This window comes from Tauraco erythrolophus, chromosome 16, assembly GCF_009769465.1.
Source record: "Tauraco erythrolophus isolate bTauEry1 chromosome 16, bTauEry1.pri, whole genome shotgun sequence".
NCBI lineage: Eukaryota > Metazoa > Chordata > Aves > Musophagiformes > Musophagidae > Tauraco > Tauraco erythrolophus.
This window is the reverse complement of record NC_141480.1, coordinates 4,270,147-4,287,853: the sequence shown is the minus strand read 5'-3', so window position 1 is coordinate 4,287,853 and position 17,707 is coordinate 4,270,147. Positions and strand designations below refer to the sequence as shown.

Sequence of the window (17,707 nt, the reverse complement as noted above, 5' to 3'; positions counted from 1 at the left end):
GAAGCGGTCCTGGCCGTTTTATTTACCCCATTACTTTTGTTTTCTATTAGACTAATTTGGTTTTATTGGGTTTTATTTGGTGCCTGTTCACTGCTCTGATGCCTGGTCAAATCCTGTTGCCATCCACGTTGCTCATCCTAACGGGACCACATCATCTCCTTCATGGAGCCGCACCGCTCAGGTGGTTTGGGGCAATTACACAGGCTTTGGGATGCTGGGATGACCTTCACAGCCTTGGTTCTGTCTTCTTGTTGCCTTTGCAAAGTGACATCCCGATTTTGTTAATGCACTCGCTGATTTAGCAGCGAGCAGATCTATCCCAAACGACACACTTTTACAGAGCAGACTGAGTCACAGGAAAGAGATGTGGTTGTAGGCTGTAGCTATGCTAAGGTTTTAAGTGTTCAAAATCAGAATTATGGATTAGATAGCTCAGTTCAAGCAGCAGGTGGATCCAGACATTGGATTTCTATAAAACTGGGGAATATGTGGGTATCTTGGGATTTGAGGTAAGCGTTTTCCCACTGCAGAGCGGCTCTAATAAGAAAGATTTTTCTGGTTAAGAGAGGTGCATGTGAAAGGTTTTACAAAGGCGTAATTTATTACTAAAACCGTAATAAATACTTGTAGGTTTGTGCCTTAAAAGTAACTCAGAGACTAAGGACGCCCAATTTGTTTTTATTTTGTCCTGACAATTCCAGCTCCTCAGGGCTCTGCCTACAAACATAAACCTTTTCCCTTTGCTGCCAGGTTTATAAAGGCTGATGTTAGACTCCAGATATCAGGTCTGAATATTCACCAAAACTGTCAGAAAGATCATCTGCAGGATGAGCAAGAACCTCATGAATATGTGTGTGATGCCATTAGACAGTCAAATGAGCCCCAGGGACGGAGGGAAAGCTGCAGAAATCCTCAGGGCAGGAACATTTCCTTGCTTCGTGTTTTCGGTGTGTGTCTGCAGCAACTGCAATATCTCAGTGGACTTGTCTTCATGTAGCGTTTATTTTTATGCTATGGTGAGATCCCGTTGAAAAGGGTCTTGATCTGTTGAATTTTCTTTCATCCAAGTCAACAGCATTCCATGAAATTCTTTTTGGCATCTGGACAAAGGAATTCGGAACTGCTGATTGACTCTCCCTTGCAAGGTTTTTCTGGTGTAAAGCATTTTAAAAACTGGGCCTGTGGCCATGGATAGAATTTAACTATAATCAAAGCAGGTCTCTTTTGTGGAAAGGTCACAGTCTCACAGCATGGATATTTGGATTGGAACTTGTTTTTAATTCATAAATAATAGGGCAAGTAGTTTTCTATTTGTTCCTACAGTTTTACTTGCACCCCTTATCAGGCACAACAGCAAACGGTGAGCCAAGTTCCAGCCATATTTACCCTCTGACAACCTCATTTGTCACAGTTTAGTAGCACAAGCACTTGCTAAAGGCAGATTTTTTTCCTCACTCTGAATCATGAAATAAATGAATTATATCCCATCGGCTTCTGTTAAGGTGTCTCTGAATAGTTTCTTCGAAACAAAAGGTTCTTTGTTCACTTGGAGGTTCACAGAACAGAGTACAAGGTGAAGATAAGAAAAGGCATATGAATATGTTGGCCTTTTCCTGTGCTGTGTGCTTCCTAGCAAGCTTCAGTAATTTCCACTGAGCTTTGTCATCTCCTGCTCTGCGTCAGGTGAAAGGACTCTGCAAGTAGGTGGGTCTTTTACGGGATCGAAAAACTGTTCTGACATATTTTTAATTTTTTTTTAAGGTTTTGTTTTGTTTGTTGGTTGGTTTTGTTTGGTTTTTGGTTTGTTTTTTTTTTAAAAAAAAAAGGTTGGTCCAGTTCAAGTGAATTACTTTATTCAGTATAAATTCAGATTCTTTGTTCAGGCTTTGGAAATTAAAACTTCTTTTAAAAAGAATCTTCAAGAATGGGAAGTGATTTAAAAGCAAGGTAAATATGTTTTGGTTTAATATTTTCATTGCCTTTTTCTTCTGTCATGTGCATGTGGGCACGTGTTTACCTTTTAATACATCTGATCCTCTTTGATGAAATGGCAGAGTAGTTTTTACCCTTCGGGGAACAGCTTCCACCTTTCCCTGAGTTTTTTCCACCCCTGCTGTCGTTTGCTGATATTCCCAGAGCATCCTCAGCAACCTGTTGAAAAAAAAGATGATTTCTTATCCCCTTTGATGGGGGTTTTGCTGGGAGTAATATGACATTGCCTACACAGAAGCGGAGAGGGGCAAGCCCAGCTCTCCATCCCTCCCTGCCTCTGATTTTGCTCAAGCACATGGTGACGATTGACTCCAATGAGTCATTAAAGCATTTTTTTGTATTTTCACGAGGATCTCAGGGATTTGAAGCATTAGGCACCCAACCAGGGGCTCCTGTGAGCAGGTGCTGCGGCTTAAAACGTGTTAATCACTGTAGGCTTGCAGAAACAATGAGCTACATCAAAAGACAAATGTTTGATAATGAACCCCAAAAGGTTGTTCAAGGGCATGAACATAATGGAAAGAAAAGTGGCTCGTCCCTGCCCCTGCAGTGTCTCTTGACATTACCAAAGTTCTCCTGAAATCCTATTTATGCAGCTTCTTTTCTTTTCTCTGCTCACTGATTAAACACGCTGCTGCTCACCTGAATTGCAGCTGCTGTTTGCTGAGGTTTGCCAGGGTTTGTTTTAAGGCTTACAGGGAAGGGATGAGCTGGAGAGGACACGACAGGAGCATCTCTGTGGAAGCAGGAGGTCAAAACCACGAGTTTGCGTTGATAGTTCTGCTGTGCAGGTTTTTAAAGTGTTTTCACCGTTTCACTGGTGAGTTTTTCCTTCCTGCTCAGCCCCTGGCTATTTAGCACAGGGTGCGTTGGCAGAGCAAGACGAGCCTGGCTGGGTGGTTGATTCTTTTGCCTCCGTGGCAGATTTCTGCACTCATAAGGGAATTAGAATTATTTCAGTAATAAAAGAGATACTGAAGTTTTTCTGCATGACTAATTCCAATCATCTGAGGCTGACCTCTGCCTTTTACCTGTCTTGCCATAAGTTTCCTTAATTTTGCTGACAGCATTTTTCTGTCCAAGATAGCTTATCTTTTTTTTTTTTCCTTTTTTTTTTTTTTCTTTCCCATTTGATGTGTGAGCATTGTCTGACACTCTCAAGAATTTCCTGGGTTGTTTTTTTTTACCTGGCTGTAGCTTATCTTTTACGAGCCACAGGATAAAAGAGATGCCCTTCAGGTAGGGGCCATGGGATGTTTTGTATAGGGGGTTTAAACAGTACCTATTCACTGACAGCTTGGGCAACAGCAGTGCTGATACTGAACAGCACCAGTAACTGGGATCCTCATCACAGACTTCTCTGTCCGATATAATAGAAAATAAAAAAATGGAAGTCTTTCTATTGCAGAGTTTTCTATCAGAAGTAACTTCCTATACAGTTGTAGAGCTATAAAGGTAGTTTATTGTCTGTGTAGTGAAACTCATGCATTTTTGAACAAGTATACTGAGGAGAAAATCTCACTCTCTGCCATGAGAGCTGTAAAGTGCTTTCCCACAATGCATATACATGATAAGCTACCAGAGAGAGCTGTCGTACATCAAATTAGATAGCAATGTGGAGAAGTTATTGTTCAATGTGGTATCCGCAGTGGTCTCTAAAACATTCTGTTTATTTCTGTGTGTAAAACTGTTCCTTTGGGCCCGTTCGGCTCCCACTGAAGTCTTTGAGGGATTTTTTCCATATCCTAGTCAAATATTCATCTCACTCCTGCAATCCCCTGTAGCACAGAGCAGTGGCTTTTAGAGGTGTCAGTACTTTCCTGTGTCTTTCAGTGCCTCTCAAAAATGTGATATTTTTATTATCCTTTTTTAGCCTTTTTTTAACTTAAAAAAATATGTAACTGATAGGCTGGAGGGAAGTACAATTTTTTTCCTAAATCACAGAGGCACGCGCAGTATAAGGAAAACCCGCCACCATCTACTGGGGTCCCTTTGCCATGGGACCAGGAAAGATGCCACTGCAGTTTCTGAATGCAGGAGCACTGCAAAGCATTTTGCTTGAGCTCCCAGATCCTGATGCGTTACCTTTATCAACTTGGAGGGGACTCAGTGCCCATGAGATAAAGCACTCTCTGCTTTTAAATGGCTCTTTTCGGACCCATGCAATCCTCTCTGCTGCCAGTGCTTCCATTTCAATCAGGGATATCTTGTCCTTCTGCACAGCCCCAGCCACACTGGTCTTGTTGCATCACTTTCTGCCTTTCTTTTCTTCTGGGACGCAGCACAGGAGCAGCCAGTTTGCCCCTAAAAGCCTCCTGGCCTCATTTTCCAGTACTGACAAAAGAAAAATAGCATTTAATGGGAACTTTGAAAAAGCATTGCAGCATTTAGGCCTCTGAAATTTAATATACTATATCACCATTTTTCATTACACTTCAAAGCATTCTGCCTTGAAGCTTTTGTCTCAAACTCTGTTCTTTTCTGGGCCTATGACACTAAGCAAAGCATTAGTGTAATCTTTAACTCGGTGTCAGTACCCATTGCCAGTGAAGAAAGTTAGCTGGCTCTGCAACGTCTCTGATGAGATCTAAGATCAATTTCTGAAATTTTGATAGAGTGAGGGTTGTTATTGTCCAAGGGTCACTGCGTATTTCATTAATATCTGATGGAGCAAACATAATGAAAAACTGTACTGCTTGCTGTAAGCAAATAACAGATCAAAATTCGTTCATGCTTTTATCTTTCTTATCCTGGTCTTATTTTTCCCTCATTTTTGTAATAATCAGTGTAAGATGAACACCATCAAGGCTTTATGCCATGCTGTCAATCTTTATTGCCTTGTGCAAAATAAATTTTTCCAGTGAACTGAGTTTTATGGCAATTCCTTCTCAATTTTCCTATCTTTGTATTTTCGTTGTAGCTGTTCCCAGACAGAGTGAAAAAATGAACAGATTAAAATGTCTGATGAATTCTCTGAAATGCCAACCAGCAAAAGTCTTTGACTGTCTCATTGCCAAGGACAACCGAATTTCTTTGTCTGAATCAATTCTCATAATGCAGTGAACAATTACAAGAGCAGGAGGAAGCCTGGCTGTTGCTTTGGCCCTTCGTCTCAGAAGTCTGCACATCTACCAGCTTAATTTTCCTTCCCATGAGCTGCTACAATTGCTGTTGAATTCATCATATCTGAAAATAAAATTTACAAAGGAAATCAATTCTCTGTCTAGCTTCCTTCCACTTCATCTTTCTGTCCATTTGCCAGAAAGATAATTAGCCCAAGCAGCATTAGCACAAACATAAACACTGGGCATTTGGAAATGCCTCCTTGTGATACTGCTGTCATCACCTTAACCTTAAACTTGAAATGCTCAGAAGGACTAGGGCTGATGATTTATAGATTATCTTGTTTGACAGCTTTTTATTTTTGAAGGCAGCTTAAAGAAAGTATATTAAAATGTTAATATTTCCAGGGAAAAAATTCTAAAAGAGATTAAAAGGGCTGATCAAATTTCTTCACTCTGATTGATTTATCCAGTGGAAGGGGTAAAATCTCATTTCTTATTTTTTTCTTTTTGAGAAAGGCAGGCCCCAAAGCCTAATTCATCTGAAGAAGCACATTTCAAAAAGCTGCTAATGGGCTGTTAAAGAAGGAAACACAGTATTCCACAGCAATCTTAATTACTGTGCAACTGTATTTCATTCTGCACTAGTGACAAACTGATCATTGAAACTCACAGTTCTGTTATTATGCAAACATCTAGAAAAGAGTCCATTAACTTCCCAGTTTGTTCATCCTTTCATCGATAATGAAGACGAAAGCACAGTCAGAGTTTTCTCAACTTTTCAGGCCCAGTAAAACTAGGGATTACAGCTGGAATCCCCCCAGCTGGATGCAGGGCAATGGGGCAGCTGCCAGACGTGGTCCATGTCCACCCAGTCAGGGAGGGGCAACGGCGGCCACAAAATCCCCCCGTAGCCTCTGCTTTCCTCCTCTCTTTCTCTCTCTACCCCTTCATCCTCCCCCTCACCTCCAGAAAGTTCTGCTTTTTGAGTTAGTGGAGGGCTTTACATTTCCTTCAACGTTTATTCACCCACAGAAGTTATAAATGAAACACTCAGTTCTGCTAATGCAATCATCAACGTATTTATTTGTCATGTTTTCTTTCAGTTATTTTGCCTTTTAATTACCTTCCTTCGTGATTAAAGATAGTCACATTCCAAATTCAATCACCCTGAAGAACAAAATGAGATAAAGAAGTTTAATCTTCTGTTATAAAACTCTTCTGTGGGATCCAGCAGTGCTGTGATTTCACCATTAAGAAATTGCCCTTTTCAGTTGTCTGCTGCTCACCTTTTCTTTTTCCTCGGAACAATAAACTGAAGAAGAGTCTCAGTTGCAGGATACAAAACATGTACTTTCTGTACCAGAGCACCACAGCTTTTCCTTCTGCTTTTAAATTTGCCTTTTTGTCCAATCGGTAAAGAACGAGCTGTCATTTTTGGAAAGATACTCTGAGACAAAGTGTTCAAAGCAGCAAAACACCAGCCAGACCTCTTACATTTTACAAGAGGAGAACCATGCAGAATGGTTCACTTTGGGTCCGAACGCAGTGAATAGAACAATACAATGTTAGTGCTGTGTTGAGCCACTATTTCAACGGCCGGTGTCTTTAGCAAGTTATCAGAGGTGGTTTTCAGCTTGAGATCAAAGTGCCTCTCTGTGTCTTTTCTGAATCTCGATGTAGACTGTCTCAGATGTAAATGCCCCACAGAGGCACTTTGTCAGTTGCTGGTCGCTGATGGATGTTGGGTTTTGGCCCAGATGGTCTGCTGTCTAACAAAACTTTCATCTAGAGAAGACAAGAAGCAGAAATGAAACGTGTTTTCCCAGTACCTGGAGATTTTGCGTGCCTAGTTTCCAGTTTTCTGTTTGTGACACCATAAGCTATGTTGGACAGCAAAGACTTGCCCTGCCTTGTTCCACTGGCAAGTTCAGCAGGTTATACACTGAAATCTCATCCTCTTCAGACAACACTACTAATATTTCTATTTCTGTTTCTCTTACAGTTTGTTGCTCACCCCAACTGCCAGCAGCAATTGCTCACCATGTGGTATGAAAACCTCTCAGGCTTACGGCAGCAATCTATAGCTGTGAAGTTCTTGGCTGTCTTTGGGGTCTCCATTGGCCTGCCCTTCCTCGCCATAGCCTACTGGATCGCTCCCTGCAGCAAGGTACAAACTCATTAAGGTGCATGGTTTTTATGGTTGTTTCTATCCAAGTCCTGGAATTTTTCTGTATGTCATGTATTTTTCTGTAACGCCGTTGGGAAGTGATTCATGCTATCCCCTAAGATTGCCCAAGAGGAAAGCAAGCTTGAGATATTGCTTGATATACACAAATGGAGCTATCTGGCATGGTTTGAGGTTCATCTTTACAGGTGAAAAAGGTGAGGTGATGTGGGAAGAGAGTGAGACAGTGGGTGACAAGAAAAGAATAGGAAGAAGAAAGGGGCAGGAGATAACAACATGGGAGTGGAGTGAAGAAAGAGTAGAAGAACCACTAAAATGGAGAATAACTAAAGGAGAAGACCTTTGTTGCCCTTTTATTTAACTCTAATATCTAAACTCTCGTTCCTTTTACATACTTTTTGTTGCAGGTTTCTCCCTTCTTCAGGCCTTCTTTCTTCCCTTTCCTTCTCTCTGACCTTATATTTTTAGTTAGTGGAGCATTATTATGGCACACGTGCCCGAAACTCTGGCAAGCCCCAGGGGCCTGCTTAGTGCTCCAGAGAAGATTAGACTTAATCATACAATCTTTATGGTTTTGAGGGAAAAGGTGATGAAACTTGGAAAACTTCCATGTACCTAAATACAGCTGTGCTATGTCTCACAGCATGAGATGGAACAGGAGAGCTTTGCTGAGATCTAGAGGTCAAAGGAGCAGAGCCAACCATTAGCTTAGGGAAAAGCCTGAGTTGTCTGTGGTATGAGATCTGTTAGTGAGGTTTCCATCCTGAAAGAGTCTGTTCAAACAAGTGGTGATAAATAGGTGTGCAGCTGAGTGATAAATAGCTTTTTCACTACTCTTGCCACAGAAGAAAAAGATGGCAGGGAAGAAGATCATTTCACATTCAGCAATAGCCAGCAGCATCATCCATTACAAGGTAGAGGTCTTCAGCAGGAGGCTTATCAGAGGTACTTAAATTTGATCAGAATGACCCCTGGCACTGATAATGTATTCAGTCTTGAAAGCGTCTTCTCCCTTTTCCTTTAAAAGCCAGTGAGGAATCCTTTTTAAATTTGTCAAGCCCAAGAAATTATAGATCCATGCATGGATATTAAGGATAATTTGAAAAGATTTATGTTGGTGTAATCAGACAAACCTTTTGAAAACAGTCTTCCAGAACATTTGAGATAATAAAACTTGTTTAAGGCTTGGTGTCCCCCAAAGTATCTCCAAAAAAAAGTACTTTCTCTTAGAGTAATTGAGAATGTAACTTCATTTTCTCAAGGTTTGCATCAGCCCAAAAACCCACAGCTTTTTTGAATACTGGACAGTACTCTGGAGTTTCACACAGAGAAGTGTATGTGAAAGCTGTGCTGTGCCACGGGTGGTTTTGGTTAGGTCGTGGTGGGAATCCATGTGTACAGTTACCACGTTGACTCTGTCGTGTCAGACCTCAGGCAGGCAGGGATTTATGAAGCTGTTTAATTTCCTTCACCTCTGTTGAATGTGTTGGGAATTGGCAAACCAGCCAACAGCAATATTTGTGGCATATCCTCAAAATTACAGAGATTGCATTCGAATATAGTGATAGGTGGGGAAAATTATTAGACTAGAAATAAGTGGTGAATTTAAATGAAAATCATTAAAACTAAGACGAAAAAAACTGAGGCAAAAAATTCAAAATAAATCCATTTTACAGCAGAAATAAACGATTAAGAAAGTTATTTGGTTTTAGTTTCTTGAGGTAGGTGTATTAAAAAAAATGGAGAGAGACTTAACTCTTCACTGACTGTGATTTCATTACACTAAACCTTTTGTGCATTCTCATTTTTCAATGTCCCTTTCTTTTCACCCCACTTTAGACTGTGGAAAACCATACATAACCTTCTATCGTAAACTTAAATTGAAACTTCTTTTGGGCAGGAATTTCCTTTTAATGCATGGGTTTGCATTGATCAGAACAATGTAGTCTTGATTTTTGATTGAGACCCGTGATAGAAATAACTGAATAATGAATGCATTTTTCCCCCATGAATTGGTATCTTACCCAAAATCGTCATTAGGTTCAAGGGCTGAGTGTTGATGCATGAGCCTTGGATCCTCCCATAGTGTTATTGCAGACAATTCTACACAGGCAGCACATCCACTGAAAGGATGATGAGCTTAACAGAAGATTCGCGTGTGATGCTCTGAGCAGCCCAATTTTGTCCTGGTCAATTTTACAAGTGTTTGGTTTGATTTTAAGTTATGGAAACAATCTTGATGTTACACAACTGGGTAATTAAATAATTTTTCCATAGTAACAATCAGCTAAGATATTTAACTTAAATCAAATCAGACCCAACTTAAAAAACACATGGATGCCCAGGCATGAATAAGGGACTCATTTCTGGGCTAAGACAGAGAGAAAAATGCAGGAAATCTCATAGTGTGGAATACTGCTGATAGGAGCTGTCCTGGCCAATGCTATTGCGTATCACATTCTGAAGATGTATTGGTCAAATTCTGCAGATTCACACAGGATAATGGAGTAATTTATATCTCAAAATAATTCCATCACCGATATATCTTAGCAAGGAATGTGTTTTCAAGCCTTTAGTCCCTAACTGAAAACTTTCTTTAATAAAACTCTGTGAGGTTAGAATATACCACTCCAAACACCACCCTTGAAAATTTAGTAAATAATGTTAACTGGAGTTTGCAACTGAAACTCTTAAATTTTCTTTTGTGTTCAATTGCACAGAGCTGTCTTTATTAAAAGCAATTTTAGTGTTGGTCTTTCATCCGCCTCCGGATGCACAGACTTTTGGCGAGACCCATAGAGTGTCAGCCTACCTTACCCCGAAATAGCTGTGTTGACTCATCCATCTCATGGAGGCTGGGACTCTCAAATGAACTGTTGCTTTATAAGTTGATGTCCAAAACTTGTTTCACTGGTGATCAAAATAGAAGATAAGAGATAGAATGTAAAAATTGCACAGTCTGCTGCCCAAAAATGTAATGACAGGAGCAAGCAGGACTGTTTGGACTGTCTGCAGAACTTCAAGAAGTATTTTCTTTCTTCTCTGGGTGGTTGAAGTGCATATTCAAATATTACAACACTAACAGAGATCATTTATACACAGCTGGGGTGTTCACTGGCTTTCATGCAGCCTTGCTGGGGATTTATGGACCGTAGCTCCCACTGGGACAGAGCCAGCATCGTTTAAGTGCTGGAACTTTAATGGTTCGCTCCACCTAAAGCTGTACCTGTACCTTTCTACTCTTGGATATTTTCCTCCCCACTTGAGCTGCACACAATTTCTACAATAACATTTTTCATGGTTCTACTATAAGCACAGTACTGAAAATAGCAATGGCTTTTTTCTTTGTGATGCTCATATCTTTATTTGCTCCTGCCTCTTGGATTTGAGATTAATTTGTGTTTGGAAACGTTTTTTTACTATCACACTTTACATATTTTCTTTTTGACGTGTCTGTACGCTTTGTTATGTTCCTGTAACGCAGACATAACACTGTCATGAAATGAGCTGCTCTCTTAAGAATGAACCTCTGTGTTTGCACACTGTCAGCGTTTCTGTCTTAACAGTGACAGTCAGGCACTTCCCTGCAATCCTGGTTTGATGAAAAAGGATATTTTGATTTTAAAAAGTAATTGAGAAATTGATGCATCTAAGTAGTTACACACCTTGAGTTTAACTCTGTCATGTTTCTTGAAAGATATATCGTGTTGTCATAAATCATTAGGCTGACCGGAGGAATTGGCACTTCATTAATTTTTCACAGAGTATTCTAGTCAACACTTGCACCTCCTGCACCTTTTAGCTGAAAATCAGATTTCTGAGAAGATATGAAAAGCATCAGCTCAAGAAAAAAAACCTGTAAGCTTTCCACAGTAATAAAAGGGATAAAATGCTGATGTAACACTGACTAAATGCAGACTTTTGTTAAATCAGTAGAGAACTAAGTGAAATTACCCACTTTTAACACACTTTATCTACTCCTGCATCTGCCACAATATTCCTGGACAAGATTAAGGAAACTTGGAGTTTCATTCAGCGCAATATCTACCTGCTTAAACACATCATATTGACCTCAGAAAGAAGGAATCATGCTAATGAGGGCTGGGAGATAAAGCAGATTTTTTTCATTTTCTTTATTAGAAAATCTTTCTGGTATTTAGAAACATGCAAATTTCCTGGTAGGATTTACTATTCTATCATCTTCATAAAAGATTTATTTGACATTTTAAAAATTCAGAGAAGAAACAAGAACCAGAATCATAAGGCTTCCTTTAAATTTCTGCTAGACCTAAAGAGCTTTTCTTTAAAATGTTTCTTGCTCTGCAATAACCAGACACCTGGGCTCCTTTGAACAAAGCTATTATTGGAGACAAATAAGAAAACAGAGAATTTCCTTTTCTAGTCCTTTTTCATATTTCCTATGAAGTTTTATGATGAAGTCAATACATATTAAGAAAATTTTGAGGATACCTTGTCATCAAGGGAAATTATTCAATGAGTAATACACTGGAAAAAAAAAAATCCCATTTGCTTTGAGGGGGTTTTGGAGGGCACATACAGGATGGCACTTGCATTGCTATTTGTCCAGTGCCACAGGCATCAGTCCTCGTACTCCTAAAAATGCTTCGGCTCTGATGTCCTTCTGGAGTAATGTTTTCTTAGATCACAAAAAATATAAAATGAAGAGTGTTATTTAAATTAATTAGCAAAGCTTTTCCAAGAAGAATGGAACAAATATTAGTTAGAGTGAAAAGACCTACTGCTCCGATTCTTGGCTTAATGTATTGAAATAAATCCTTGTGTTCTGGGGAGTGAATCTCCAGCTTTTATAGTAATCATGAGAGAAGACTATCATACCAAAGCATATTAAAAACATTAGTAAAGAATCTTTAAACAGAATGCTATTTCCTACGCATCATTAAAGAACCAAGAATTCAGCATTAATAAAATATTTTAATACATAACAATGATATGAGGATGAGAAGTGGGCCCATCATTAGTATTTATATTGATACACATGAATACATTCATATAAGACACACACACAAATATGTCCCTCATATAGATGTCCTGTCTATTTGTTTTCTGCTTACCATATGGCTGGGACAATTAGATCTAATGTGTCAGTATAGAGGAGCAATATAAGATACTGCCATGCACAGAAAATTATCCAAAGGGCATAATTTCAACTGAGATTCATAATGTCTAGTAATAGCAAAGAACAACTTGAACAAATCTAAACTCCATTTAGTTCATGACCTAGAATTAATTTCTGATTTTTTGTTAAAATTCAGTCCTTTTCACTTTAGGCAAATGGTTCAAACTTTTACAGGAAAAAAAAACTTCCAGGAGTTGGATAAGGGAAAAAAAAAAAATTTACATCTTGTGTATGTTTGATTGCAGTTGGGACGGACCCTCCGAAGTCCTTTCATGAAGTTTGTGGCACATGCAGTTTCTTTCACAATCTTCCTTGGACTGTTAGTGGTGAATGCTTCAGATCGATTTGAAGGAGTAAAAAATCTCCCCAATGAGACCATCACGGATCATCCGAAACAAATATTTAGAGTCAAAACAACCCAGTTCTCATGGACAGAATTGCTGATCATGAAGTGGGTATTGGGTAAGTAAAACCAAAATGTCTACAAGTCCTCCGGGGAAATTCAACGTGACTAGCAACAGCGTGATAGACAGTGACAAGACAAAGGAAAAACCACCCAAACCAAACCAAAAAACCAAACCAATAAAACAAAAGCAGCACCATGAGGCTAGATTAGAAGGTGATGGCAAGTATTTTGATTAAAACAAGACCAAAGACGACTTTGATCTTGGTCACTGCTTTTGAAAATATTGAATGATGCTTAGCAAATTCTCACTTCCCTGATTTTCCACTTCCCATGGTGAATGCTATAGATGTTGTCTTTTTGCCTCTGTTGATTTAATCATTGCATCTTAAAAAGTGTAATATAGTCACAGAAACTTACAGCTTCATTATAGGACATTGCTCTGTCTAAAGTGAGCAGAAAGAAGTGTGTGTTCATTGGGGCGTGGGTGATCGCCAGCCTGTTTTACTACCCTGCCATGAGATCCTATTATAATTCATTGATCCTCAGTTTATTCATCTGCAAAACTGATATATCATTATTTACCTTTTTTGTTAATGCACTCTGAGATCTAGTGATGAAAACTGCTAGGTAAATATGAGTTGGATTTTATTAAATTCATAGTATGAAGTTGTTACTGGTGAGAGGACAGCACAGCACTCAAATCTTTCAAAAGAAATGAAGTTATCCAACAATTACAAAGTAGGGATTCGTGTGGATAAACTCTTCAAGTGCAAAAGTATGTCACATACACAAGTTAAACTTTCAGAGAGTTTTAGGCAAATTCAGATGTATTACTTTTCCTATAGGCACAATTTACTCCTGGCAGGTCAGCTACCTTCAACCACTAAACTAAACAAGCTCAGAAGGGTTTATTGGGAAATTGAGCTTATCAACTCTGCAGAATCTTTGTCTACCTCTTCTGTATCTATTTTTATTCACCACCATGATTTCGGTTCTTTTCTTGCAGTGAATAATTCCACTGTTCCATAAGTACTGATGGCATTAAACCCCCTGAAAAATAGGATAGGGCTGCTCTATCTGATGACTTCCTGGCCACCATTTCTTTGTTCGCTGTCCCCACAATAATCAGAATCCTATACAGGATATCAGGCTGGAAAATACTGAATAGATGCCAGACTGGATACGAGTACGTCTCTAAGATATATTTTTAAAATGATATTAAAGCAGTTGGACAAGATGATTAGATTTTAGACTAGGTATTCTTTTCTTATAGGCAGTAGGTATCTGTCTGCCTAGTGAGTTCCTGAGAGATGAAGAAGAAAACATTTCATTTAAAGTGAAGGTTTTCACTTTTCTGGGAGAAGAAAGGTGATTCACTGTACAGACTTCTGAATATAATGAGATTTTCTAATGACTGCCTACATCAGCACTGACAATCTTCTCTGGCCATGTTACCTGTCTGCCTACATAAAGCTTCAAATAATGTTTCAGCAATACAAAGGTGAAAGTTTGGTGCTCGTGGCCTGCAGACAGCTGGCATGGCGGCTTGGGCACTTGCTGAGCCCCATATTTGACCCTGAACTTTGAGGATTGTAAAAGCACTAAGGATGGCAGACTGCCCAGCCTTTTGGAACAAAAATCTTACAGGTATTATAAAAATGTATATGTAAGTGGAAATATAATTAAATAAAAGTGAATACTACAGATAAACATCACAGGTAAAGTTGCCAAGACATGCTTTCCCAAAGAGGCAAATGTCAATAGATAGTAAATGTATGTTGAAGTAGAGTAAATCTAACTCTTGTGTACTAAATGCACGTAGCTACGTTTAATCCTGCTTGGCAACACCTGCAGTTGCTGTCTTCAGACTCAACAGTGTAGGTGTGCTACCTACATTTCAACTCATTCTACAATCAAAAAGTGTAATTTTATTTATTCTCCTTCCTTCTGCTTCTGCACCTTCTCTTTTCTCCTTCACACTGTGGCAGCAATGATGAATGCTGATGACATATTGCCTGTTCCAACCATAGCAGACCATTTTTGAGAAATTAGTTTACAGGTCCCTGATCTTGGTTCTTTTTTTGGGGAGAAAATTGGCTCTCTGAGTTATCTGGCTGTCAACCATAAAATTATGACGCATGTTCAGAATTGCATTATTCAAGGATAATGTGCTATATTAGCATAGCATAGTGCGGCCACGAGTGAGCACAACCTGTAACAGCACTCCCTGCAATTGATCTTGCTGGAACTATGAAAATTGACCCACGTGTATGTATTTTAGGAGAAAACTACCAGCAGGAGCATTTCAGATCAGAGTTAGGCAAAAAGATGCCATTGCCATCTCCTGCTCAACTATTTGTAATGTATGTAGGTAATGCAGTAAACCAAGCAGAGGCAATGACTTTCAGCCAGGCAAGCGCTTCATCCTGCTCCAACACCCATACCAGAGGCTTCATTTTCCATCGACCTGCAGCTCTGAAATGGCTGTAGACCATTGCTGGATCAGCTAGGTAGTGTTGGTAGCCCATTTAACATCCCCATGAACAATCAGATAATCAAGAGCATTTTAGGTAGGAGAACATCTTTTTGGTCTCACTCCTCCTTGCTCCAAACGAGCACCCAAGGGCTGCAGATGATAAACCCATCAGCACAGAGAAATACTGCGATGCTCTGAGAGGAGAACTTTCCTCTTGGTACCTGGGGCACAGCAATTTCAGCTCATGCATCTGTGGCTCATTGTCTGCCTTGGCTACTTCTCCTGCAGCCGGGGCTTCTCATCTCTTGCCTTGAAGTGAGGAAAGCTGGAATTTTCCTCATGAGCAGTATGAACAAAAGCATGCACTGGAAGCAGAGAGGTTTCATTTAGAGAGACAAAATCCTCACTGCAAAAGCAGCCAAGGTAGTGGTTAAGCTCTGGGTAGACACAATCTGAGCACAACTCCCTTTCTTAATCCAAGAGCCTTTGGCAGATCCAGAAAGGCTCAAAGGTGGCTCTCCAACATCAGCTGCTTGTGTTTTATGTACCAGGCCAGTGAATATAAAAATCTGACAGCCTATTCCTTTTTGTGCACAGGTGGTGAACAGCTCTTCTTGCACACTTCCATTTTTCTTCCAGACGAGCTGTCCCTGTAGCTTGACTTGACTCTCCTTCGCCTGCTGAAACCAGAAATGCTCATCAAGGTGACATTTCTGATTATCCCTGCTGTGGGAGAACAGGCACAAGAGACCTGCAGAAGCTGGAGAGCAGAAGATGCTCATATCCCACCTCTCTGTGTGTCAAACTCAGGGAAACAACCTCTCCCAGAGCTGTGGGGGGCCTCAGAAACACCATCTTGAAAGGCAACCACATCCTGGCAAATCTGCTTTGCCTAGTTGCCTTCCCTTATTTCTGTTCTTACATCCCATCTTACGTCCCATCCCCTGAATTTTAGCTGTTTCTCAGTATTTTTACTTCAGAAGAAGCTTTGAATTACTCTCTCACAATATATATATAATTACCCAGCAGTACTGACCCAATAATTACTGTAACTTTTCTACTCGTCCTGAATAGACATTATTCCATATGTATGGATAAAAAATGATTGCCACACAGTTGACAAAAAGAATAATGTAAATTATAGGCCAATAGTGTGATACTTTCATCGAGTGATTCTAATTTTAGTCAGTCTACTCAGTTTCAGACATTCCTTACTTCATTAATCTGCAATTCAGGTATATTAAGTGACCAAGATTAGAAATAAATTTGGATGGGAGAGTTAATATTTAAACTAGAAAAGACATTTATGGGTGTCAGTGAACAAGTACTCTTGTTGCCAATGTCACCATGTGTGTGATACTTCCTGAAGTGCTTTCGTACCTTTATACGACACACACGCGTAATGCGTAGGGCTAACGTCCCTCATCTATCACTTCTGGGATACTTCTTTTTTTTTTTTTAGCTAGAAACATTTCTTTAATATTTCATCCTCATCCCAGGAAAGTTCCTGAGAAACCAGTTCTTCCACCTTTAGCCTTAGGCTATTTATTATTAAATCTTACTCATGGTGGATGACGGCTTGGGACGAAGTTCCTGCTTTTACTCAGCCAAGTACCTGCAGACTAGAGAAGAAGAGGTGGGAGGCTCCTCTCCTGCTCTCCCTCTAGCTCTGCTTAGCCCTCAGCAGACCTCAGGCTCTCTCCCAAGACAGATGTACGCAGGGCATAACCTATATCAGAGTATTTAAGGATCTGCATGGAGATTCCAGGACTATGGTGGTCACAGGCTAGCGATGCTGGTCTTGGGTTTGATAGCTTAGCTTTCCTTTTTCTCTCAAATCCTTCCCGTGCACAAGGACTGAGAGTGGCAGTTCTTCATTCCTCCAGCCGCCAGCTAGATTCGCATGGACTTGTTTCCTTCCCTATAACCCAACCTTCAACTGCACCTCTTGGGACACCACGTGCTTCCAGGAGTCTCTGACGTAGCTGAGCAAATGCATTGAGATGCCACACCACGAGAGCTTCTAGTGCAGACGATGATGAAGAGTTCACAAAAAGGACAAGGTTGCAGGAGGCCACGTGGAAATTGGCAGGCGCTGCTCCTGCTTGATTAAATGTGAATTTTGCTGCTGCTATGGAAACAGGATTGGGTAGAGTGCAGGAAATATTTATCAGTAAGTTAAATATTCCAATATTTTAGTTATTCAGAAGATTTTGGCCCTGGAGCCCTGCTGGGATTGAAAGTTAGACAAGTTGGTGAATTTGACCTGAGCTCTTGGCTCCAGTTTGCCCATTCACCTGTCCTCCCCAGCACTCCCCAGTAGAACATGGATGTCAAAATGTTTGAGTTTTGTGGGTTTGGCATTTAGGTTTATCTGCAAGTCTATTGTCAGAAAGATCCTAAATTCAGGCTAAACTCTGTTTTC

The 17,707-nt window shown here is 40.0% G+C and overlaps 1 protein-coding gene across 2 annotated transcripts in view; it reads left to right on the top strand.

The window, feature by feature from the left end:
* TRPC7 (transient receptor potential cation channel subfamily C member 7) overlaps window positions 1–17,707 on the top strand; it is a 71,132-nt gene that overhangs the window by 32,281 nt on the left and 21,144 nt on the right. For both annotated transcript variants that reach the window (XM_086621380.1, XM_086621379.1), the window contains exons 3-4: window positions 7,060–7,224; window positions 12,646–12,862. In XM_086621380.1, coding sequence (XP_086477506.1) covers window positions 7,060–7,224; window positions 12,646–12,862 — 382 coding nt within the window. The remainder of the gene's footprint in view (window positions 1–7,059; window positions 7,225–12,645; window positions 12,863–17,707) is intronic.